Consider the following 26,439-nt stretch of genomic DNA (forward strand, 5'->3'; position numbering starts at 1 on the left):
ATAAGAAAGTCACTTAGACTCTTAAGTTTTCTCAACTGTAAAATAAAGGAGTTAAATTAAACTTAAAGCTCATTTAAGGTAACATATTCCACCACTCATTATATGATGGAAATTCATGTTGGTTAGACATGCTCTCCTCTTTATTTTGGCAATGCAGCCACAGGGCACAACCTTCCAATAAAGCAGCGTTACTATATAGGTCATATATAGAAAAACAAGGGTAAACATGCAGAGAAAGTATGTTTTCCACGCTTAATATGCTAAAAAGTATATCTTTCACCCTAAATATAAGAGAGTATATGAGATATGCAACTAATAGGCAATAGGGATTTAGGGAGAAATAGGGGTAAAACAATAGTACCCATATCATTCACATTATTTTATTTATTTTAATTCTGTCTTGATTACCAGTGCATTAAGAAAATATTCTTTAGCTTTGCATGTATAATATTAAATTCTTTTTTTTTTTTTTGTCTTTTTGCCATTTCTCCAGCCACTCTCATGGCATATGGAGGTTCCCAGGCTAGGGGTCGAATCGGAGCCGTAGCCACCGGCCTATACCACACCTACAGCAGTGAGGGATTCGAGCCGCATCTGCAACCTACACCACAGCTCATAGCAATGCCAGATCCTTAACCCACTGAGCGAGGCTAGGGATCGAACCCACAACCTCATGGGTCCTAGTCGGATTCGCCAACCACTGAGCCACGACAGGAACTCCCTATAATATTAAATTCTTAAACTTTTAAGCTTATTTATCAAAATTTTATGACATCACTTTGCCAACATTCTCTTTCTCTCTAAAACCACACAACCACATGTAAATTTATGAATTATGCTTAAGTTAATGAGAATTTATCACTGAGATATTTACTTGATTTCTGCCTTCACTGTAATATATCTTTAGATAATTTTACTTAAGAGAAAGATCTCTTTAGTTCTCTTTCTTTCTATACTCTATGTCTTAAGCCAGACGAAATATTTTACATCTCAAATTCTCAATTAAAATTAAGGTATTATATTTCTATTCTGGAATGTGATGTTGTAACTGGTACTCTGGATTTGAATGGTAGATTACTCTGCCAGTATTCCAATATATCTCACACTATCTCTCTTAAGAGGGCACAGGAAGAGGGTCTGTTGGAAGGTAATGATGACTTCAGGGAAAAGAGCTTGGGAATATGGCTATAAGAGTCATGCAGCTCCTTAAGGTTAAATGTGACAGAAGTTCCATCTTGAAAACCTTAACTTGATATAAGACTGTCTTACTGATGGCTGAATCTATTTGCATATTATCATTAGGATAATGAATATGATTAATTGGAAGTAAACAAGTGAATTTCATCTGCATTATATGATTGTGGTATAGCCAAGCTCTGGTAAGAGTAAGCTTTCTGAACTCCACTGGATAAAGATTTAAAGTACAGCATGCAGTTTCAGGCTTAAGTTTTAATGTCAATAGGAACCACGTACTGCTTAGCATAATATCTTACGTACTGAAATTATATAAAAAAATCTGGTTATTTAGAAATATTTTAAATAAATATATTGCTGCATGAAAGTTGCCACTAATAAGAATTTGATTCTATTTTTTTGTCAATCCTGTGCACAACAAATAACTCATCTGCCTAATGGAAATTAAACATGAAAAAATTTAACTTCAAAAAAGAAGAGAAAGGAAAATGAATTGCAGATAGAACTCAATAAAAACACATGCACATTCTTTTACATAATTGATCTTTTAGATATGCATGAGTATGTGTGTGTGCTTGTGAGTGTGTACACGTTCTCTTGAGATGTGAGCATTTATACACTAGGATGACTTGGTTTTTGTGCCTGTCACTTATTACCATGCTACAGTAAGTGATGTGGAAATATACAAGGAACAGAAACACAAGTAATAAATATGGAATACACATTCTATCCGCTATGTTTAGATATATGCAGGCACTACAGAGTTAACTGTTAGATGTTAATACAGATTATATTTCATATTTGCAGAGACTATCACTAATAGCTCATTACAAATAACTTTAAATGTGAAAGAAAAAATAGTCTGTTTGAATGGGCACCATAAATTCATATTATTGCCACATACATATTCTAGTGTGTGTATCAATTTATTTGATGAAAAATATATTAACAACAACAAAACCAGATAACTAAATAAATAATCCTTTCATCAACCCCTGATTTCTGCCATACTAATGCTTTGGTGAATCATCAAGGGGAGTAAATTATTCATTATAAATTTCAAAGAGGAATCTCCATTGAAAAAGCTCTGCTACTGGTCCTTCTTGGAACCAACATCAAGAGAATTCATAGCAGTCTCAAATATTGCAATAAAATAGAAGGTGAGAGGCAATCACTCAGGAGAGGTATCTAGAATGAACTGAGCTCAGGGAGCTACATCCCAGCTGAGTGAGGTGTGTACAGATAATTATTAATATCTTGAATTACACTGGGAGAGAAAAAGATTAATGAAGGAGTTGCATACAAATATCAGCCAAGGCTTTAAAAAAAGAAACCTTTATTCTATTTCCAGCGGAGAGTCTGGAAGGTTTGTAATAGTAGTCCTATACATGGCTACTACATTATAGCTTTATGGCAAATCAGCTATAATATAAGCGTTTGAAATATTTGATTATCTTAAGATTTAATTTCATACCAAGGACTTAATATATTAGCAATGCTTTCATAATAGCGAATACAAAAAACTCCAAATGAATATGGTGAATTAACAAATCTGATTTGTACTGCTTCATAAAAAAATCAAATTTGTACCAACACAACTTAACACCAAATAGCAAAGAGTTAAATCTTGCAGTAGAGGTTTTATAAGGAAGAACTCTCCCCAAAATTTATCACAACATTATCCCTGGTTAATTGCCCCCAGCTTTTTAGTTAAAATTATCAATACTTCTAATAAGTAGTAATTTTTCTTTAATTCTTTATTAATTTCTGCCAATGCATTTAGAATATGGAGAAGAAATAATTGGAGGTAACCTGGCACTGTCCCTGTATTTCCTAATTTTCATCTTCATGTGTTCTGGCTGGATACAGACAATCGAGGGCAGAATCACTTTTTTAACATCCTTTAGCTGTGATTTTCTTTGACTGCTAGAGGATGTCACTTAAGTCAGGTGAGGCAGGGTTCTCTCCTTTCACTTAGCTTAAGAAATCAGAAAGCATCTGGATAACTGATTTTTGTGAGTATAAAAGTTAGTGTTCAACTTAATGAATATAAAAACTTCCCTCTCAATAAGGAACATTTCCATCTGTCTTGGTCATGACATAAGCTTCTTACTTCATGTCAATAGCAAATATATACTTAAATTCTGTCAAACAGAACTGCCTTTTTGGTACAAGCTAGAGTTTACTGATGTTACAACAGATACTGATTCAAACATCTACTGCACACCTACATGCTAGTCATCATGCTAAGTACTTTTGGGGGTTATCAAATGTAATCCCATCACCACCTTATGACGTAGATACTATTATTGCCTTAATTTTACAGATGGAGAGTATAAAGCTAAAAAAGATCAAGCAATTTGTCCACTGTTCAACTGAGAAAGCTGGTTGACAAATTAGTTGGTAATGGGTAGAATTTATGTGAAGCCTAAAAAGAGAGATGACTTTGTAACAGAAAATAAGCGATTCTTAAAATCACCACTATCACCTTTTTCTTATTTCCTCCAATCCACAATTCCCATCAAAATAAAACATTCTGGAGACAATCATAACAGAATCAAGATCCGTAGGGGGAATGATCCAATGTGGTCAATGCAATTTAACTTGAATGTGATGTAAAGCAGCTAGTCCAAGACCACCCAAGTCTTATTTCTTAATTTATAGATCCCACAATTTTGTTCACCAAAATATGCATTTGACCCAATGGTAAAAGTTTTGAAATTAAGACCCAAAGGACAACGAGTCTGAGCATTCTTTGTAATTGCCTTAGCACTTAGAGCTAACAGGCAGAGGCCTATGTAAAATAGTATTCACTAGGTGTAAAAAAACTGCAGGCAAGACATCAATAATATCATCTGCAGGTAGGTGCTAATAAGGCCATTCAAGCGGATAAGGTGTCAAGAATGACTAGTTACTGAGGAGTGAACTTGGGTAACTAGAGTGTATCAGGGAAGCCAAAGATTGTGAAATTTAGGATCACAACAGAATTAGCCATTGGTAAAGCTGTTTGAAATACCCGGGGAAAAAAAGGAAGGAATTGATCCCATTACTAAAGTTTGAAAGGAAAGCAAAATAAGTGAAGACTTCTCTAGATTACAGTTAAATATATACAATTTGAAAACAGTGAGTATGAAAAGCAAGGATTGAAAAGTGATCTCTCACAAGGAAGCTCACTTACTGTCATATTCTTGTCTTTTAAAGCCATAAATAAAATGCTTTTTTTCCTATAAAATTCAAACTTATAAGAATATTAAATTTTTATTTTTTAGAATATTAAATGTACAACCTGTGGTGCCCAAGCATTTCTTAAAAAAAAGAAAAAAGGTAGCTAGAATTTAAGATCATAATTTTTAGGTAGAGATGACATGAGTACAATTACTACTGCCCAGGATTGCAATGAACTAGTGGAGGCACAGTAAATATAACCAATTAGTGGGTACACAGAAATGGCACTACTACTTAACAATGTGGTAATAATGGCTAGCATCTGGCTACTTTCAAACCAAAACACCAGAAAATATCCCTCTGAAGTATATTTTCATTGCATCTTTGGTTAGTAACTTGATAACAATAAATAACTAAAAGAGGATGATATTAACAAGAGCTTTTGGCATCTATCTAATAACAAATATGTAATATTACTTATTTCTTTAAGATAATTTGGGCTTTGGGTTTCCCACTGTGGCTTAGTGATGACACACCCAACTAACATCCATGAGGACATGGGTTCGATCCCTGGCCTTGCTCAGTGGGTTAAGGATCCAGTGTTGCCATGAGCCGTGGTGTAGGTGGCAGATGCGGCTCAGATCTGGTGTTGCTGTGGCTGTGCTGTCGGCCAGCAGCTACAGCTCCGATTCAACCCCTAGCCTGGAAACTTCCATATGCTGTGGGTGTGTACCTAAAAAAAAAAACAAAAAACAAACAAACAAAAAAGATAATTTGGGCTTTAACCTACATTTGGTAATTGTAAGTGGTCTTCCTCCCTTGAGATTTATGGTACATTACTTCAGGCTTGTTAATAAACCTACAGGATTTTATTTTTTTAAGTGAAAAGAGAGGGAGTAAAAATGAATTTAATCTGCCACTCTAGAATACATGCCTGAAAATTCTGGCTTTTTATTTGTGAAAGTTGATCAATCATGGAAGTTATATGTGTGATATTAAGTTAACCCATTGATAGGGCATTATGTAGGGTCTCTTAGGAATTTAGAGAACTATTACAACAACTCACAGTTTATTATAAATGTGAGTTATATAGATTATAAAGGAGTGCAGCCGGCTTGAGATAACCCCATCTATCCTTTCTTCTTTTCAGCCCACCAGTGGTCTCAGGGTATTCCATATTTAGTCAAGTACTACTCCAGTATACTAGTGGTATTTTAACAAATACTAAGAGAGAGAGCCATGCCCAACACATAGAAATAATCAATTATGAATAATAGATAGTATTTGCTTTAATTTGCGTCTTGGTTTCAAATCACATTATCAGCCATTTCAGCTTGCAGAAAGTTTATATCTAATGTAATCAATACAGGAAACAAGCATCTACTTAGTATTTAATGTTTCCCGTGTGTTGTGATGTCAAGAAGCCTCACTTGCAAAGTCACTCAATGATTAATTTGAAGTATTAAATTTGGTGATTTGGAGGCACAGCAAACACGGGTCCATGCACTGCCATGTCCTCTCTCCCCACCACCCACAGCAGATCTCACTAATTCATCCCAGGGTTTTCTTTTTTCTTTCTTTCTTTTCTTTCTTTCTCTCTCTTTTCTTTCTCTTTCTTTTCTTTTTCTTTTTTAAGAAATATTTGGATTTACTGAAGTTTAGCTGACTTACAAGGTTGTGGTAATTTCTGCTGTACAACAAAGTGATTCAGTTATACATATAGACATATCCATTCTCTTTCAGATTCTTTTCCCATATAAATTATCACATATAAATTATCATGCTCTACAGCAGGTCCTCATTGGCCTATCCCAGTGTTCTTTCTGTCTTGAAGACTACCTGCAGTCTTAGATACATGGAATAACCTCAGACTCCTGTTCAACACAGCATTCGAGGCATCTGTAAACAATTTGGCAAACCTCTGGATTTGACCAATACGTTAGTGATCACAAATTTAGGCTATAAATTCAAGCTTGCCATTGAAGAATATCATGACACCTGAGAGCCATTCATTTCATTTCTCTATGGTTTGTTTTCATTTTGAAAATATTTCAGTGAAAATATAAATATCTGATGCTATAGCTTTATTTTCCATCACTAGAATAGAGTGTTTCAAAAATTTTTTTTATTTTGGCCATGGCATGCAGCGGCTTGATGTGGAATCTCGGTTCCCAGACCAGGGACTGAACCTGGGCCACAGTGGTAAGAGCACCAAATCCTCACCACTAGGCCACCAGGGAACTCCCTAGAGTGATTTTTTTTTTTTTAATGGTAGAAATAGATGCAGATAAAGAACAAATACTACTATTAGTTAAGCTATATCTTCAGTCTAACAAAAACAATTTTTCCATTGAGATTATTTTAGGAAAAAGTGTTTCCATTTAGCAATATTGCCCATTCCATTTTTAATTCACTATCGTAAAAGTATACTTTTGGATGAATCTTCTTCATTTAAGTTAAAATATTGTTATTTTTGAAGTTTAACTTAAATTTATCTTCCTTTAAAACATACAAAGAAAACTTAGAAATTAAGGTGGTTTTAGTTTTACACAGAGATTTACATAATTTCAGCAAAACTTAACACTACTTTTAAGTTTTTCCTATTTTTTAGAATGTTTTTAATGCAAAGAAAGCTCAGGAGGGGCAAACACTTTAGAATTAAAATGAATGAAACCCCAAACTAGATAATTTCAGATTATTATGAAATCTAACTTTATGTACAAAATTCATTACCAATCCTCTGCAATCACTATTTCTATAAAATAGTACATGTTATTTCTGTTTTCCCTTCTATTATTTTTTTGCATCTAACATTTAAAGAAATGTTTACTGTTTCTATATTTTCCACAAAGAACAGCATTCAATATTAATTTGACACTCTTTATTTAGAACAATCTTTCTTTTTTAAAAACCGAGGCATGAAATTAGATATTTCTTCTTAATTTAAGAAGTTACTGACAATTTGTTGGAGTTCCTGATGTGGCTCAGTGGTTAACGAATCCGACTAGGAACCATGAGGTTGCGGGTTCAATCCCTGGCCTTGCTCAGTGGGTTGAGGATCCGATGTAGCCGTGAGCTATGGTGTAGGTCGCAGATGCGGCTTGAATCCCACGTTGCTGTGGCTGTGGCGTAGGCCAGAGGCTTGAGTTCTGATTGGACCCCTGGTGTAGAAACCTCCATATGCTGCTGGTGAGGCCCTAAAAAGACAAAAGACAAAAAAAGGAAGTTACTAACAATCTATTTATAAGAGTAATTATGTTGTGTCCTATCAATCATGGATTTGGAAATATTTTGGTATATGGTAGTAAAAAAATAAATTTTGGGTGAGCCATTTTAGGAATATTTTAAATGGTAGAAAATAGAAAGTTACATCAATTTTAAGGAAAAAAGTAAAAATTCTAGATATGAAAGTATGTGACTTACATACTTAGAGATTCCTTAAGAATACAGGAAGCATCCATACAAATAGAAACATGAAGTTGCTCTATTTAAAAATTCTTGAATGGCCACTTCAGGACTGCTATTCATTTCCAAGGCTAACTGGTGTGCGAATTGGGTCAAGAAAGCAATTTTCATTGAATATTATTGTCTAAAAAGGCAAATTACACTCTAGTGGCAGAATATGTAAAAAGAGGCCTTGGCATATTTATACCATAACTTGCAGAACTGGGAACAGCAACTTTTCCTGAAAAAATAGGAATTACATCTATCTATAATCTCTATCCATTTATTTTACACATATCCATACCATCTCATCAAATTATTTTAAATCTGTTTGAGAAAAGTAGTGGCCCACTACTTTTACTACAGTAGCAAAAGAGCCATATGCCCTTATATATTTATTAACCAAGGCAGGATCCAAGCTGCCTCTGTGACCTCACGGTAATGCCGGATCCTTAACCCACTAAGCGAGGCCAGGGATTGAACCTGCCTCCTCATGGATACTAGTCAGGTTCACTACCACTTAGCCACAACAGGAACTCCCTGTATTTGTATAATTTACTGCCATCAATTCATAGAAATTGGGAACTGTATACCTCATGAAACATAACCGAAGTGAGAATATAAGAAGTAACAGATACATATATGCATGACTCGGTCACTTTGCTGTACAGTAGAAATTGATAGAACACTGTAAATCGACTCTAATGGAAAAATAAAAAATCATAAATAAAGAAGTAACAGAAAACAAACTAATTACATCTGTGCCTTTACATCAGTCGTCTCTTGGTTATTTGCTCAATGGAAGGCAGTGGCTAATGAAAAACCACAGACAATCTATTGAGTGGGGTTGGGTCTATGGCCTTGTGCTTAGCAGCTGAATGGCTAAGTGTAACTTACTGCAAATGTGTTGTGAGGATGCCCATCACCAGAAGAGTGGCCACAGACACATAATTTTGTTTCTGGAAGCAATTCCTAGATTAAACAAAGAGAATCAGGAGTTGGCTTTTTTTTTTTTTTTTTTCAATTTTAAGGCTTATGCTAAAAATGTACATTATCATTAAAGAAAATATTTTTTGGATTATGATCTTGGTAGCTCAACATTGACAAAACTATTCCATCCTTGTCTCACAGCATAAATTTTAAAAATAGGGGTAATTTGGCAGATACTAATTTGAATATCTGAACATATGAATTAACCATTCACCAAAAAGTTATTATCTACCATGATCCAAATTTAGGAACCTCACTTCTCATTTCTAAGCTAAAATCATGGCCCAATGTTAATAAATACTCCTATAGATTTAAGTGGTGCTGTGATTTTCGAGTATGAGATGGTATTTGTCCCTAAAACTTTCTTTTTGAAATAGTTGTTGACTTGTAGTCAACTATAACCAACACAAATGAACACAGATCCTTGTCTTGTCCTGAGATGTGAGAACAATCACAAGAATCCCTTTAAATAGATCACGTTGGCTCTGCATTACTGAATACAAATATTGCCATAAAACATATATTTAAGGCTATAGGGCCAAACTCCATAATCACTGTTAAAACCTGTTGAACTGTGTCATTTGTACTGAAAACTACTCTATACACTCAAATACACTCAGTTTGCATTTTTATCTGTAGAAGCAAAGTGATTATTTATTGATAAATGACATGGAATGTCATTTTTTACCTAAGTAGCATTAGACATTTCAAAAGATTTTGTCTGAAGGGCAAAAGGATTACACTGCATTTGAATAGACCATGTGACAACACATCCTTAGACTTCATGTATGATATGAAAGGATGATCCCCATTCATAAGATACACAAGGGAAATTACAAGTATATCAGAAAAGAAGAAAAGCAAGGAGGGATGTGGTAGGGGTGTCAGGGAGTATTTGTAGTGGTTTGATGCATGTAAATATTACATCTTATAAATAATTCTTTTAAAATACATATCTGAAGTTCAGGGGCTCTGTTTAAGAAACAGGTTGTATATGCTTTACATGACTATATGCCATTTTCTTCAAGATAAGAGCAACATTAATTCAAACAGAAAAAAAATGGCTTCCAAAATATTCTTTTCCTTCTGTTTCCTAAGAAGTATGTTGCCTGACGCTGGCAGATGAGGACTAGGAAAAAATGTTCAAGTTATATTTTACTGTCAGAATCCAACAAACACGTTTTCATCTAAATTATTTTGTCAACAGCCTTGTAGTACCCTTGCTAACCTTATTTGGCACCAGTGCATAATTAGATACACAGGGGTGTGACTCCAATTGGAGGTGTTGGCATTGTAGCACTCTGTGAAAATATTAACTATGAGGTTAACTCCAATTTTCTCTTCTTTAATTAAATGCACATGGTACTAATGAGGTAACCTACTGTTCCTTGATAGCACTAATTAGCTAAGAGGAGAGTACACTCTCACACTGCAATTTAAACCTAAAAATAAGGTTGAAATATGCTAATTGCAGGCAATTTAAAACAGTACAAGTTGAAGAACTAGTCATAATAAGAGAAACTGACTGCTTTACAGCTAGGCAGCTGTAACTTTGGTTAAAATCAAAACAAGCCACATGATTTTTGGACTGCTATTTAACAAGGTCATAAGCATCCTAAAAAAAAAAAGTGAAATGTTACTCTGTACCACAGCAATGAACCAGACTAGCAAAAAATCCTTGGATCGCCAATCCTCTACGTAAAACCCCAAATCAGTGCACATCAAAGAATGCCAAAGGTGCCATGACACTATGTATATTTAGTACTGAAAATGGAACTCCATAAATAAGCAACTTCACCTTAAGTTCTTTCAAGAGCACCCACATCAAATATTATAATGTATCTCCAATGTAAACAAAACAGTGGAGGGTGCTGAATATTTGCCATCCCAATCACATGGTGTGAAGGGAAGATTCAGAGAGTATATCTCAGCATTTGAGGAATACACAAACAGGACATCTCCAGACCAGGTACGAGTACAATGATAAAAATACACAAAAGATGCTATCAAATAAAATAGTGTAGGTACTGCTGAAAGGATACATGTGCCAAATTATCAGAAGAATTTCATTATAAGAAGGAGATTTTCACTGCATTTCTTCTACAGATTACAACTTTGGTTTGGAAGGAGGCTGAAGCTTCACTGTAAGAGAGAATGTTCTCCATTCTTAGCTCAAATGACTCAGGAACAGAATTTCAGTAAATCTAAGTATAATCCAAACATATCTTCTTTGCTTCTCAAACATTTCCCAGATACTCTTTTAACTGATAATCACTGAGATAACGTTGACATAAAACCAGATTCTAAGGGACCTTCTGAATCCATGATGTATTTTTGTTAACCCAGAAACTTTGTTTAGCCAAAAGCGCTCATTGGCTAACGACGCCAAATCACTCTCGTAACTGTAGATAAAAACAAAGCGCCTTACAATGAAACTGTCATTCATCTATCCTTAGGGACAAGAGAGATAGGACTGCCCCACATGAGAACTCCCAGTGACATTTCTACCCTGAAACTTGGCATGCAAAATTATAAGATATATACGGTTTAAACAATCAGGAGAGTTGAACAAGCAATAAAAATAAAGAGTTAAAAAGCAACATTTGTGAAAAGAGAAAGCCTAATCTTATGTTTACTGAAAAACAATACCTTAGGAAAAAAGCAAACCAACTGAAAGGCAAAGGCTTTTAAGTAACTCCCAAAGAATAATTCCCGGACTTAAAAGTATGTGAGAATAAACTGCACTGCCATTAGCCCGTCATCATGTCTCGCCAAATGGCTTGGTTGAAGAAACTGCTTTGAAAAAGCCACCCAGCTTCTTCTCCTGGCTGTCCTAGAGCTTTCTGCAACAGAAAGAGACAGAATGTTGGCAAGAGCCACTAATCAACCTCTGACCAAGCACGCTTGAACAGATCCATGAAGTTGTAAAGGAGTCGCAAGGCGAATGAAATCAGACAGTCATTTAGAAATGGGTCTCCTGGAGGCAACCTGACATATTCCAGCAAATCATAGGGAAATGCAATGTGAATGGATGTTTTAAGTGTTTGCATCTGTTTCAAATAAGCACCAAGAACCTTTTAACAGTGAAAAGGCCAGAACAATGTCCTGGAAGAGGCTTTCAACATTAACTTCAGAAGGAATCTATTCTTCTGTTAAATACAGATCATTGTCATTTTCTGCTAAAACAATAAAGAGTAAATCATTCCGTGTTGGAAAAAAGCATACTAGCTCTGGAGACAGTCTGCCGGGGTTCAGATTCTGACATCACACTTACTAGGAGTGTGACCTTGAGCAAGTTAGCTCTCCTGGCCTCTCTCTCTAGAAAAGGGGTAACGAGTAACAATGTATGACAGGGTTATTAAGCACATTCATTTGTAAAGTACTTAGAACAGTGCTGGTACCCCAGTACTTAATGTTTATTAGCTAGGTACTTAATATTTATTAGCTATCACTATTGCTTCAGAACAATATTCATTTTTTTCAAATAAAACATTATTAAAGTTCTGTTATGTATAAAACACACTGTAAAGGATGCAAAAATTCCCAAGACATTCTATCTGCATTCAAACAGCTTTCAGTCTACTATTAGACTTCATGATACAAATCAAAGCCTTTTCCATATGAATAAAAAATATTTTTTCTCTTTAGAAACCTGGTGTGGCAAAGGAAGAAGTTAATAATGAGGGTGTTTGCATTCAGTGACAAGGCGAAGTGACTTCTAAGAAAGAATATAATTTTCTCAAAGTGGATAAAGGTGTATTTTTCATAAAAAAATAGGAAAGTCTTATATATCAATCTTCCCTAACAAATGAAAATGTTTTAAATTATAATTTTCCTTGAGACTGGCTGAAAACGTGCTCAAAATTTTCTTTAACATGTTTAAAACTAGTTTCTTATAAAATTCGGCATAAAATGATATCTGAACAGAAGAGTGGTCTATAGTTTAAAGGTGTACCTTTTTTTTTTCAAAGTGTTCTTGAAGGATGGGCACTCTTGACCTAGTACGAATAGAGAATAAAATGAAATGGTTGGCTGGCCTTTTTCCACTCCAATTGTTCTGTTTATTAGTTTGGTTGGCTGTTTTTAGACCACTCCTCACATCAGATGTCCCAGGGACAGTGTGGCCAGAGTTGTACCAAGATGATATATGGGGACTTTGCAATTTCAAATGACTTCATCCATCCCCAGCCCATCTCTGAAAAAGTTTAAAAGCTGCCTTGCCCTGATAGAGGGGCGTGAAGAAAAGAGGACTGACGGCTGAAAAATACTGTGCATATTTCATAAGATCAGTGGAGGTGTATATTGTTTGCATATTTCATAAGATCAGTGGAGGTGTATATTGTTTGAAGCAGGTGGTATACTATTTGGGTCAGTCAATGAAAAGTGGGGGGACCATGTAGCCCAGAAGACCAAATGAATAAAAGCACACACCCCAAGACTCTTCATTCTTCATTCTGAAAAAGCAGCAAGCCCACTTCTGTGGCACTAACTACAGAACCTATAGGATATTGAAGGGAATATGTGCAGTCATTAAAGAATCACTTTGTGGAGAAGGAACATAAAGCTAGGGAGCTGGAATTATTTACAAAAGGTTGTGCTTTTATTTATTTTTTAAGGCTGCTGTGCATCACATATCCAACTGTAGCAAGTTCTCAAACTTTAACCTGCAAAAGAATGGCTGGATAAACTGCTATAATTGAAAATTCAAGGCTATATTTCCAGGGATTCAGATTCAAAATATCTTGGAGTGAATATGCATTTTAACAAGCGCCTGGTGGTTTTGATTCAGCACTTCTATGATTATACTTTGAGAAATGTTGTCTTCTGTGTTCAGGATATTTGTGTAACAGGTAAGCTTTCATTCTTTAATTCTATTAGTCAATACTTTTTCAGCACCTACTGTGTATTATAAACTATATTAGCCATATGGATAGAAAAATGAATGAAAATTGTCCCTAGAGCCCAGAGGAGAGTGAGAAGAACAGCCTTGGAAACCAGGATACAGCTAAGTAAGTGTCATTTGTATCTTGAACCTCTTTGGCACTCTCTAGGTCAAGAATAGTCTGCTCAGGGAAAAAAAAATAATTTCATAAAATAAAATATGAGAAGTTAGGAAATCAGTTATACTGAAACTCAATTTTCAAAATATGGAAAAAGTCACATTTGTGAAATATTAATAAAAGTGCTTCTTTATTAATGCATTAAATAAATGACACAGAGACAGGTTTAATAACCACTATAATTTTTTATTTAAGCATAAATAATATTTCTAGATATTTTGGCCAACTTTAATGTGATATGAATGCAACTATAATTTTTATTGATGACAATGTCAGAGACACGGCTAGTACCACTGTGGTTTGTTACCTATATTCAAAATAGAAAAAAAAATATGTTTTAATTAGAAATGTAAATGAGAATACTCTTTTTCCTCCATTTATGTTCACAGAACTCCTGAACTCTATCAATGGATCCTAGGTTGAGACCCAACATTAGAGAGAAGTATAGTATTGAAGAGATAAAAAGTACAGTTCCATCATATTAGAAGAACATATTAAAAATGAATAGGAATTTGTTAATTGAAAAATACAGCAGTGGGAAGGAAGAAAGAGAAAATCCAAAAGATGTAGAATTGTGCTTGAGGAATGTGATCAAATGGGGATGGAAGGAATGTGGTATTGATGGGAAAGGGATGAGAGATAAGACCGGAAAGCTGGGACTATGCAAAGTTCTGCACATCAGACAAAGGGAATTTCTATCATGCCCCAACTCAAAGGGGGATAGCAGATTTTCTTTAAGGAGAAAAGCAAGAGGGTGTAGGTTTTAACTGGAATTGGGAGAAAGTGGTAGCTGGTAGCCATGGATGCCCAAAGTTTCACCGGCGTTAACTATAGTATAGGCTGAATCAATAGCAGTGAAAATGAGAAAAGGATACTCAATTTGAAGAAAAGCTAACATCTAAGGACTTGAAGACTCCCTGAGTGACAGCGTGAACCACTGAAGGAGAAGGAACACCAGAAGTAAACTGGGATGTCATAGCAAGGTAAGAGGATTCTAAAAGAAAAAAAAAAAAAAAGGACTAAAAGAGAATGTGTTTCATTTGAGAATATTACATTTGAGGTGGCTGCAAAACATCCAGATAGTTGTTTCTAGCAAGCATCTAAGTATAGTATAAGCTTTAAGTTCAGGAGAGAAGGCAAGATATATAAAAATCTGAGATCACCACCACATAAAGTGGATAAGTTCTGTCACTGAGATCATCTAAAGGAGTGATTCCCAACCTGTGCCAAGTGGTGGGATCACCTGAAGAGCTTTGAGTAAGTTCTAATGCTGGCCTCCAACGCCCGGTGCTTCTGATTCGGTGGAGCTCAGGCACCTCGGGTAATGCTCATGTACAGCCAGCGTTTAGCACCACTGAGAGAGTAACTGAATAGAAAAACTTCCTGAGGTTGTCAGTGATAGTCAAAAGAATGATTTCAGAACGCAATGGGGACAGAAACCAAACTATGTTATGCTAAACTGATGTTATGTCATGGAATGGAATGGAAGTTGAAGGGTAAACAATCCTTTCCAAAAGTTTGATGATAAAGAAAAGGGGAGGGCTAAGAAGATTGCCTGACGTAAAACAAAGGTTAATAATATAAGATTTTGTTTTGTGAGTGTTTTGTTTTTAAAGACAGGACAACTCACAGAGAAATGAGAGACTAAAGATATAGGAAAGCAGTTGTGAAGCTGATGAGACAAGGTGGTAGGAAGGGCTGGGCAGGGGCAGGTATCACGCATAGAAAGAGACGAAAGTCTTGGGAGAGAGGATCTCACTGGGACACAAAAGGCATAACAAGAGGTGCCAAAGTGAATGGGTTTCAGGAGTGGAGATGAGAGGCAGAGGGAATTCTTGCCTCATGGCCTCTAAGTTTTCTCTTCAAAGTAGGAAATGAAGTCACTGAGCAGAAGGGTTTGGTGTAGGATGTAGGAGCTTCAAGAGGGCAGCGAATGCAGGGAACTGGTGTGGGGAGAGGAAGAGTAAGGAGTTTAGAAACAGGTGAAATGGTTGCTAAACAGTGATGAAGGCTAAGCTGAAGTTGCAGACTCAATGCCGCTTGATATGATTTTCTGTAGGAATATTCAATTCAGTAGCTTTCTTGGGAGTAGGCAAGAAATGGAGAGTGAGGTCTGAGAGAACAATACGAAACAGTGCGAGTGTCTTTAATGTCATCATTCATCAAGGGGTAGAGGTGGATCAGGGAGACCCGTAGGTTGCTAGACATGCTGGTGGTGTGGAAGGAATGACAAGGAAGAATACTTATGATCAGAATGGGGTTCTTCAGGTCTATCATTTCAAATTGATATTTACTTATATGTTTGCTTTTTAGGGCTGCACCCACAGCATACAGAAGTTCCCAGGCTACGGGTTGAATTGGAGCTACAGCTGCTGGCCCACACCACAGCTACAGTAACTCGGGATCCGAGCCGCATCAGCAACCCACAACACAGCTCACGGCAATGCCACATCCTTAAGCCACTGAGCAAGGCCAGGGATTGAACTCGCGTCCTCATAGATCCTAGCTGGGTTCATTAACTGCGGAGCCATGAAGAGAACTCCTCAAATTGATTTTTAAAATGTGGTCCAAGAACATAGAGAATATTGTTGAAGGTATTATTAAAAGTTTATAATTTTATGCTTGTTTTTTTTATAGACCAGTACACATTTTTTTAAAATCGTATACTTCTGTTCCTTGGTAACCATGCCAAATTGTATCATTCACTGGTGACAAATTCAATATGAACATCTAAATTTATGAAATTAAATTAGGGGTTACTATTTCATTCATAAAATAAATATTTAAATTAAGATGTAGTTAAGATAGTATTTATTTAAACAAAAAGCCAACTCAATTAAAATAAACTTGATTTTTATGTAATCTTTAGTATAATTGTATGTTAGTGAATCTTCATGTACAAATGTGTTGCTCAGTGTTAGGCGTTATTTCTTTTAGTTCTCTATTGTCTTATGTTCCCTTTCTGCTGAAAGAATAGAATTCTTGGGGTTAAAAAAAAAAGGAAGAAAAAAAACAAAAAAACCAAAACTCTTGTCAAGACCATGCTACAATATTGCAGCAAACCAGCCCAGTTACTTCAGAGGAAATCTCTTGATTTTGCCTACGTGGCATCTGTTCCTCTTTTTGCTAATAATACCGAAGCTTTTCTTGAGGGGCCATCCCCATTCCGCACCCCAGCCTCTAAGGGTAGGTGGGTGACACAAACATGCCAATCAGATTCCCTCTTCCAGTAAGTGATTCTTGAGAATAATACAGGGATTCATCCAACCTAATGGTGGGACCCGAAAAAACCTGCCCAATGATCTTGCTCTGTTTCTTGTCCTTTCTGTGACCAGATATTTGTTTAGTTTTTCCTTGTCTTCTGTGAGCAACTTTGAAAGATCTCACTTTTTAAAATTTTATGTGTATTTCTGTGATGTGAAACCAGAGACATATGCTAACGAGAATACTTTAAAATATTTCTTTCTTTTTTTTGTCTGTCTTTTTGCCTTTTCTAGGGCTGCTCCCACGGCATATGGAGGTTCCCAGGCTAGGGGTCTAATGGGATCTGTAGCCGCTGGCCTACACCAGAGCCACAGCAACGCGCGATCTGAGCCACATCTGTGACCTACACCACAGCTCACAGCAACGCCGGCTCCTTAACCCACTGAGCAAGGTCAGGGATCGAACCCGCAACCTCACGGTTCCTCCTCGGATTCATTAACCACTGAGCCACGACGGGAACTCCAAGAGAATACTTTAAAATATTTCAATCAATGATTTCATTGTCAAAATTAGAAACTTTGATAGATTTTAAGTTTGGGAGCAAATTTTAGGTTTTTATCTATCCTTAGGGAAAAAAGATGAAGCTGAAAGTCAAGATCTTGGCCACCACATATGTTACTGTTTGCAAAATCAAATGAAGTAACCACAAATTGCTGATATTATGTCAGCTTTATAAATACATCCCTTCCTCTCCCTAAGCTGTCAGCTTGTGTAATCAGACTATATTCGGCAAAGCACAGTTAAATAGGTAAAAATAGTAAAATAAAACATTAGTTTAAATCAAAAATATCAACAGCCGTACACAGTTTTTTAATGTATTGATTATTGAGGGCATAGTCTTTTAATTTTTATTATAATTTAAGATTATATATTCATTTGTTTTTCCTTGTTCAACAGACTCTAAATTAATTTTTTATTTTCTTCAAAAAAGAAAGGGTAGGTAAACATTAACAAGGAACAGTTAGTGATGGCTATTGTCTCAATCCAGATACCACATATCTGGAGGATTTGAGATTTGTAAGTACTTAATCAATTAAATCCACTGACATTCCAAAAATAAGATCCGACCCCCATTTCACAGCTTAAAAGTACTGAAGAATTAACAAAGATTTCAGAATAGAACAGTGTTGAAGTCAGATTTTTCGCCTTGTTTTTCATCAAACCCCTTCTTATTCACCTCAGAAAGCTGCCATCATAACTGGCACTAATTGGCACCCTTGTTAGAAGCCTCAGCAGAGGAGCCAAGAATAGAAAAGTTATGGACACCTCTCATCCACAGAGCCCAGCTGTCTGCAGAGGTGAGGCTGAGCTCAAGGATGGGGCAGATGACCTGGCTGCTGTCTGTGAAAAGGATAAGACCTATACCTGTTCACTGACTACACAGACAACTTGACTCTCCAGGGATGCTAATCAAGTATCTCTCATGCTCCTAAAGTCATTGAAAAACACAAGATGCCCATAGTGCTCCCACAAGCGATGCAGTTATTACATTTTAAGAGAGAAAGAAGACAGCAGTCAACAGACACTTCTGGCATGAGATAATCCTGCTGAGTACTGGTAGAATAGTCTATTTTTGCTTACTTGTTCTATGCTTGTTTGCTTTGTTCAAGAGCACATTTTAAGCTCTTCCAGGGACAAAATAAGGGAGGTGATTTCTCATGATCTGGAGAATGGAAGGTAAACTTTTAAATTATACAATAATTATTTAATAGATAAAACTGACAGATTCTATGCATGGGACTTCCTCCACCACTGGGTATACTGGGCAAGGGAGAGTAGCTTATGCTCACATAAGACACATAAGAAATATAGCTTTTAGTTTTCTGCTCTTTTCTATGTTGTAGTCAAAAGAAACATTTGCCTTGTTGCCTTAAAGAGGTTGCCTCTGGTTGTCTTAAAGAGGTTAGGTAAGGTAATATAAGGTTAGAGACCACTTTCTTTATGAAATGAGAAAGTACCGATCAGTGGATGATGCACAGGACATAAAGAGCTTGAATACGTTTTTTTTTTTTTTTGGCAATATGGAGGCTGTAGTTTGTCAGTATTTTGCTCACCACAGATTTAACGACCATCTCTTCAGTGTCACTTACCATAAAGGGTCAGACTCCATGTTTCATTTTGACTGCTGACTTCTTTTTAAGCTTCAACCTCCCTTCCCCCCTTGGCCCCACATCTGGACAAAAAGCTTGTGCATGCGCCTCCTCCTTCACCACTGGGGGGAAATTTAAAAGACCTGCTGGGAATGCCCGTCGTGGCTCAGCAGTAACAAACTGACTGGTATCCATGAGGATGCAGGTTCGATCCCTGGCCTTGCTCAGTGGGTTAAGGATCCAGTGTTGCCATGGGCTGTGATGTCGGTCACAGACACGACTTGGATCTGGTATTGCTGTGGCTATGGTGTTGGCCGGCAGCTGCAGCTCTGATTTGATCCCTAGCTTGGGAACTTCCATATGCTACAGGTATGGCCTTAAAAAGACAAAAAACCAAAAGAAAACAAACAAACAAACAAACAAAAACTTGCTGAATAGATATTCTCCCCACTCCCCAAGCCCACATCAAAGCCATTATGAAGATCCAGTACACTCCCTCTCCTGTCCCAAGTCAGCCTGGATCCACTTGTGCTCCAAAGGTTCTCCCCAGGAGTCTCTTGCAAATAGTATTTCTTGCAAATTCTCTTGGTGTTTGGTGCGTCCTCAAGCTTCAATATCTAAACTAAATTTGGGATGCGGGGAGGGGGAGGCCTCTCTCACTTCTGCAGGATACTACAGAAAGTTACTTACTAGCTTAAGAATTGGGACACAAGGTGAAGGAGGAGTCCCTAACCCAGAGAGTTTGTAGACAACTTGGGAAGACAAACTACTGGCGATGGGCATCATGGTAAGTGCAATGACAGGTGTGCACGGTTCTATGGAGCAGAGAGGAGGGGTATTACATAGCAGGAAAAGGATCTCACAGTAGGTGATAAAAAATGGACATCAGCATCAAATGAGTGTGTGGTGGGTGGAGCTGGGAATCTTACAAGACCAAAGAAGCCGCCTTTACGAAGGCTTGAAGGTACAGTTCATTCACAGAAACACTGACAGTCCAGCAAGGCCAGAAAAGAAAGTGCTAGGGAAGGGCGAGTAGCGGGGATAGAGACAGAAAGACAATCAGCAAAGTGGAGTTCCCGCTGTGGTGCAGTGGAAACAATCCGACTAGTAACCATGAGATTCGATCCCTGGCCCTGCTCAGTGGGTTAAGGATCCAGCGTTACCGTGAACTGTGGTGTAGGTCGCAGATGTGGCTCAGATAGAGCGTGGCTGTGGCTGTGGCATATCCTGGCAGCTGTAGATCCGATTTGACCCCTAGCCTGGGAACCTCCATAAGCTGCAGGTTTGGCCCTAAAAAAAGCAAAAAAAAAAAAAAAAAAAAGACAATCAGCAAGGTGGACTTTATATGTTTCAAATTTCTCATCATTACATGTGTACACCACATGCCTTTCCCATAATTGAAGGGTCAAATCCATAAAAAGCATTTCTGAGGTATTTAAAGCCATATTACTACAATCCCGCATTAGTTAACTGTGACCAATGCAGAAGGGCACAAGGTACTCTTTTAAATCTCAATGATAACAAGAAATAACTATTTTCCCAGGAATTCCCCCTCCTCTTTCTTCCAGTTGATTGGTTTCTTAGGATTTTACATGAATTTTATTCTTTAATATTCTTCCCCTATTTTTTAAGTACACTAGTAAATTATAGTATAAAGTCAGTTCGGTATCAAACTCCACTTGGAAAATTCTGCTTGTAAGAATACAGTATCCTAAAATTTAATTTATCTGAATTGTATCCCTAACAAGGTATAAAAATAATTTAACTTACATTTTGTATTACCAGGCAAAAATTAAGAAAATAATTTTACATAGCAATATATTTTCATCTTCAAGAAAGTGTTGTGGCAAACTAAATTGAAAAATTTAGAAAACACAAGATCTCAGTTCAATTTTATAATGCAGCAATAAGAGAAATGAAATGAACATTTTAAAATTTGGGATTCAGAAAAAAAAAGAATGATTTGCATTAGATTTAACTGGATACTGCCCCCTTTCTTTGCTATTTGGGGCATTCAGAATATAATTTCACAGATGATATATTTTTCTTAATGTGATTTTCAGACTACATCTAATGGAAAATGCCTGGTTAGGATTAAGAGACATAGTACAGATGTTAAACTACATTTGCATGCAATTATTTCTAAAACAAATGCCAGGGTACAAAGTCTATTGAAATGGCTTTCAGGATGGCTGGCACAATGTATTAAACCAGCTTCCAATCTCTGAGTAAGTCTATCTTCTGAATATTTCAACTCAGACACTGAGCACAGAATAAACCTTTGTTTTTTTTAACTTGAGGCATTGTCTAGGAATGTATGGATATAGGGTTAGAGCCCAAGGATTCAGGGTAGGGATTCAGCATTTTTTCAAGCAAAAGCTTTCCTTGCTCAATGTAAAAATTGCATTTTTATGTATTAGTATCAATTGTAGAAAAAAATAAAATTACTACAAAATAATATGTGGAATAAAACAGTAACAGATTAGGCATACTGTATAGCTTTCCACTTATTTTAGGGTCTTCTTTTCTTTAAAAAACAATAAAATACCTATAAAGTTATTAATATTTTGTTAGTAGAAATCTCACTTCATTGATGGTCTTATAGCAATATACTGTGAAGCATCAAAGTTTAAGCAAGAAACTCCTATTCGAAGTATATCTAAAATGCATCTGACACCACCTTTATTAGAAATATCAAAAGCAGTGAGTGGTATGACCAAAAGGAAGCATTCAGCGCTTCACTTACACAAGACACTGCAACTTTACAGAGGCACTAACCCTAGATGTTCTTGGAGTTTGTGGATTGATCAAGACCTTCACCTACCTTTGGGCAATCTTTCTCAAGAGAGTGCATTTTCAGACTAGGGCTTGAACCAATGAATGAAGCATGAGGAGTCACTTCCATATGTATTCTGTATCAAAACAGAACACAGTATCCTACTTTCATCCGTCCAAATTCAGAAAGTACCAGCATCTCTTTTACTGCATGCTTTACTCCTTAGGGGGGAGCAATCAGATCATGGTCACCCCTAGGAATTTAAGAGGTGACTGAAGGATGTGGCAGCTCCTTTTCTGATCCCTGCAGGGCAAGCAGCAGCAGCCCTTGGATCAGCTACTTTTTATCCAGTGTTGGTCTCAGTTGCAGCTCCCTTTCTTGCCAATAATGATAAATGATAGACGCTTTAACAAGGAATAGAGACTGCAAGCTGCACACACAGAAGCTTATCCTGTTGGTATCTCTGATTTTGATTTGCCCCCCATCAGCCTTTTTCCCCTCCTGACTATGATGTGAGGTAGAGAGAAAACCTGAAGGAAGAAGCCCCATTATTAAAAAGTAACACTTTTTCCAACAGAAAATCTCTTACCATTTGACATTAACACTCATGATGCTAAGAAAACCTCCCGTAGGGATCCAGGACTGCCACTCACATTTTTTTTTTGCCATATCAAAAGATTATTTCACACATTCTTGGGTAAACATCTAACTTCATTACCAAGTCCCATTGCCTTCTCAACTGTGCTTCCCAACAGGTGGAGATGATGGGGTACAGGAGACGAAGGAACAAGGGAAGTCAGTGTCAGAATCCCCCTAGGAGGACTGGTGATGGAGACTCCACCCCCACCCATCCCTCCAATCTCATCCCTCCAATCCCTTCCCTTCAGCACCACAGTTTTATCTGAACCACAAATTGATCCAGATTTGACACCGTGAAGGCTTTTAAGAGAAGGCACTTTTCACATTTAATAATTCATCAGCCCCCTTATTTTGATCATGTTTTCCAAAAACTCAAAATTGGAGATATTTTAAAGAGCAATTCAGAGGCTGTAAGCTATCAGTAATTAATGGCAAGGTAAAAGGACCAAGAATGGTAATCAGACTGACTTGAATACACATCCTAGCTCCAACCAGCAGCTACATGACTTTAGATAATGTAATGTAACCTTTTTAAGTGGTTTCCTATTCTGTGAAATAAAGTTTAAGCATAAATACATTACCAGGTATACAAAGTAAGCCCTGAATATGTGCTGGCCAAGTGAAATTAAAACATAAACGCCTTAGGACTTTCCTTTTCTTTTTTTTTTTTAGAGAAAGAGGCACTGGAAAAGAATGGGAACGTGAGAAATGTGGTTTCTCTAACATCTCTGGTTGACTCCTCAGCCGTCCTTTTCAGTGGCCTAGTCATTTACATCGTATTTAGATATAATGGCCAACACACGTGTCACTAAGATGCAGAGGAGACCAGCTAGGGACTAAGATAAAGCCCTTTTTTGGGCATGTCTGTGTCATGACATTGGGCAAGTACAAAAGCTTACACAGATACATGAACGAACCAGTAGTAAAAGGAAGCTCTGTATTCAGAAAACATGGTTTAGAATACCAAAATTTGTGTTTAAACATTTTTTTAAATATTAAAATAAAATTGAAGGTACTAGATTCTATGGGGTAAGACTACTATTAAAATATACTGCAATTTTCCCAAAGAACATATTCCTTGGGAGTTTAGATCTTTAAAGATGGAGAGCTGAGTTCTGAGTTAGAAAAGATGGAAGCAGATCGAAAGCTTTCATAGTAATCAGTACACATCACAATAAGAAAACAGTAGCCTAGTGCCAGAACAAACTCAACCTTAAACAAAACCACCATGACTATATATGAACCAAAAGTAATACACAACTGCCATTTTTTAATGTGTGAAAGAGTTTGCTAGGAAAGAAAATGTCAAATTGTAGAACTGTGTTACTGTCTATTAGAAATTATTCATTTCTAAGCCAGGACCAAGTTTCCATTACCCAATAGCTGCTCTCAAGGATGAAGCTAATTTACATATAAAATAGGAGTACAGTCTACTCTTTAAAAGCACAATGGTAAACACACCAATTTGACAATTACATTAATATGAGTATTTGCATAATCTGTCTCCCACACCTGTTCTTAATTTGAAGCAGCTGCAGGACAAATCATATCACACTGATCTCAGTGGGTATGTGTTTGTTTCAAACAATAATGCATGTACTTAATTTTTTGAAGATTTTTTTATATGTTTCTGGACTTTTAAAAATTGGTAAAAGTTTTGTAGAATCCTTAATATTTATTTCATTACTATTCATTAGTGGAATAAGTATAACATCGGATAATGCTATCGCTCACATTTTGGCCTCCTGTGTTACTGATATATGATAATACTGATTTTTATCTCTGGAGTTATTTTTCTTAAAGAATATGTATTTGCATGGGAAAAGATTAAAAGGAATAATGAAAATATAGCTAGAAAACTTCAATAAGAAATAGAATCAAAGAATCAAGAGCAAACAGATTAATAACCACACAAAATCTGCAAATAATCTAGAAGTGTGTTCGTAGCTCAGATGACTGGGTCCTATTTATGTTTTAACAATCATATACCAGAAGTTAACAAGCAGAAATTTACTTTCATCATTTAAAGGATCCAGCTCGTGTTTGTGGGCATCTACATGCTCAGTGCAATCAAAAAGGAAGTCAGTTTATTACTATTACATATTCTTCTACTTCATGTATATAAATCATTCAGCTAGATTCCAACTGGTGAAATATAAAACACCCAAGTAATCTGTCAACAAAGCTATCTCTCTCTAATCTTCCGTTATGAATGGGAAATGAAGCTAGAGCTTTCTGAAGATGCTATTTATTTCTGAAAAATGAATGAGAACATTCATGGTAATGAACGGGAGCAATCAACAAAACCTATCTGTGTATTTATATGCTGTTGACATCTGAAGAGGTAAACACTGATTGGATGAATTCTTGGTTCAGTATTTCATTCAGAATTTTGTTTTTAAAGTGCTTTCATTCTATACGAAAGAAATTAATTGCAGCTTACCTTTCTATTACATTTTCATGCACATTATTTAGCAAGCCTCACCATATATAAGAGAAAACTGAGAGTCAGAAGAATTTTGTGATTTGCACAAATTCTCACAATGCAATGTTCAGGTATTCGGACCCCAGCTCTATACTCCTTCCCACAACTCATGGACACTGATTTGAATGAATAATAACTATTACGGTAAATAAATAACAGCAAACATTTTTACTAATGAAAGAGTTTAACGCTTTTTTTTTCCAACTTGACAGTATCTGAAATATATCAACTCACACCTTCAAATACACTAGAAAACACTGTTTCAAAAGTGACCACTATAAAAGAGAAATATTTTCTATTTAGATAAATAGATTGCAAATTCTTACTAAGAACCAAGACTAGTTACTGAGAATATAAAAATAATTTTTATTACTACATAATTTAGACAATAAAGCCAAGTTATAGTGATTGTGAGAGAAGCAATTTTCACAGTCGTGACCTCTATATAATTATATTTCTAAATATTCCTTATTTTATTTTTCTTCATTAGAAACCTTCGAGATATACAATTGAGCACAAGGGAAAAGTACTCTTAACAGAGAAGCTGGCATGTCATGGGGCATGTAGAACATAATGGAATGGAAACTATATTTGTATGTGATGAATACGCACATTGCGTGATGTTCCGACAACAAGTTTCACCGTTTCTCTGAATATCAGAATATTTTAACCTAAGTAAATGAGTACTACTTTTCCAAATTTTAAAACAATCTTATTTTTATTTTTTGCTACTAAGGTTAAAAACTAACTCATTATCAAAGTTAAAAGCTTTTTGACATGTAGTATAGAAGGTTAATTTTTTGGTAAATGTAAGCTGCTATAAAGGTATGCTACAGGTATGCTATAAAAAGGTATACTATAGGTATAGTATAGGTATACTATAAATGTATATACATCTGCTAAAATTAAAACATTAGGATCATAAATTTTGAGAGCTAGAGGCTGAGTCAAATCCTCTCAGGTGACAGAAAAGGGAAATGAAGCTCTACTACCGAACCGCCCCCCCCAAAGTCCTAGAGTGAGTGAGTGCTAGAGTTAATCCTGGAACCTAGAGCTTCTCCCATAACCACAGAGCCGGGTCTATTTCCTTTACAGCAAAGCATAAAGCAGACAATGACAGGTCATTTACAAACATATTTATTCATGCTTTCCTATGGTCCTGAACCAAGCTATACTCCAAGGACTGAATATACAAATGAATCTTATGTTTAAAAAGAAACTACAAAATATAAAACTGCATTTATTTCTAGATTAGTATGATGATGCCACATGGATACACGCATATAATGCTGGCAAACACATATACATTTGTATTAACATCACTGAGAGGTT

At 36.2% G+C, this 26,439-nt stretch overlaps 1 protein-coding gene across 16 annotated transcripts in view; it reads right to left on the bottom strand.

The window, feature by feature from the left end:
- FOXP2 (forkhead box P2) overlaps nt 1–26,439 on the bottom strand; it is a 555,422-nt gene that overhangs the window by 114,267 nt on the left and 414,716 nt on the right. For 12 of the 16 annotated variants that reach the window (XM_021078421.1, XM_021078435.1, XM_021078433.1 and 9 more), the window contains one exon: nt 8,701–8,775. In XM_021078421.1, the coding sequence (XP_020934080.1) occupies nt 8,701–8,775 (75 nt within the window). 16 annotated transcript variants of the gene reach the window in all.

Source organism: Sus scrofa, chromosome 18 (assembly GCF_000003025.6).
Source record: "Sus scrofa isolate TJ Tabasco breed Duroc chromosome 18, Sscrofa11.1, whole genome shotgun sequence".
Lineage (NCBI taxonomy): Eukaryota > Metazoa > Chordata > Mammalia > Artiodactyla > Suidae > Sus > Sus scrofa.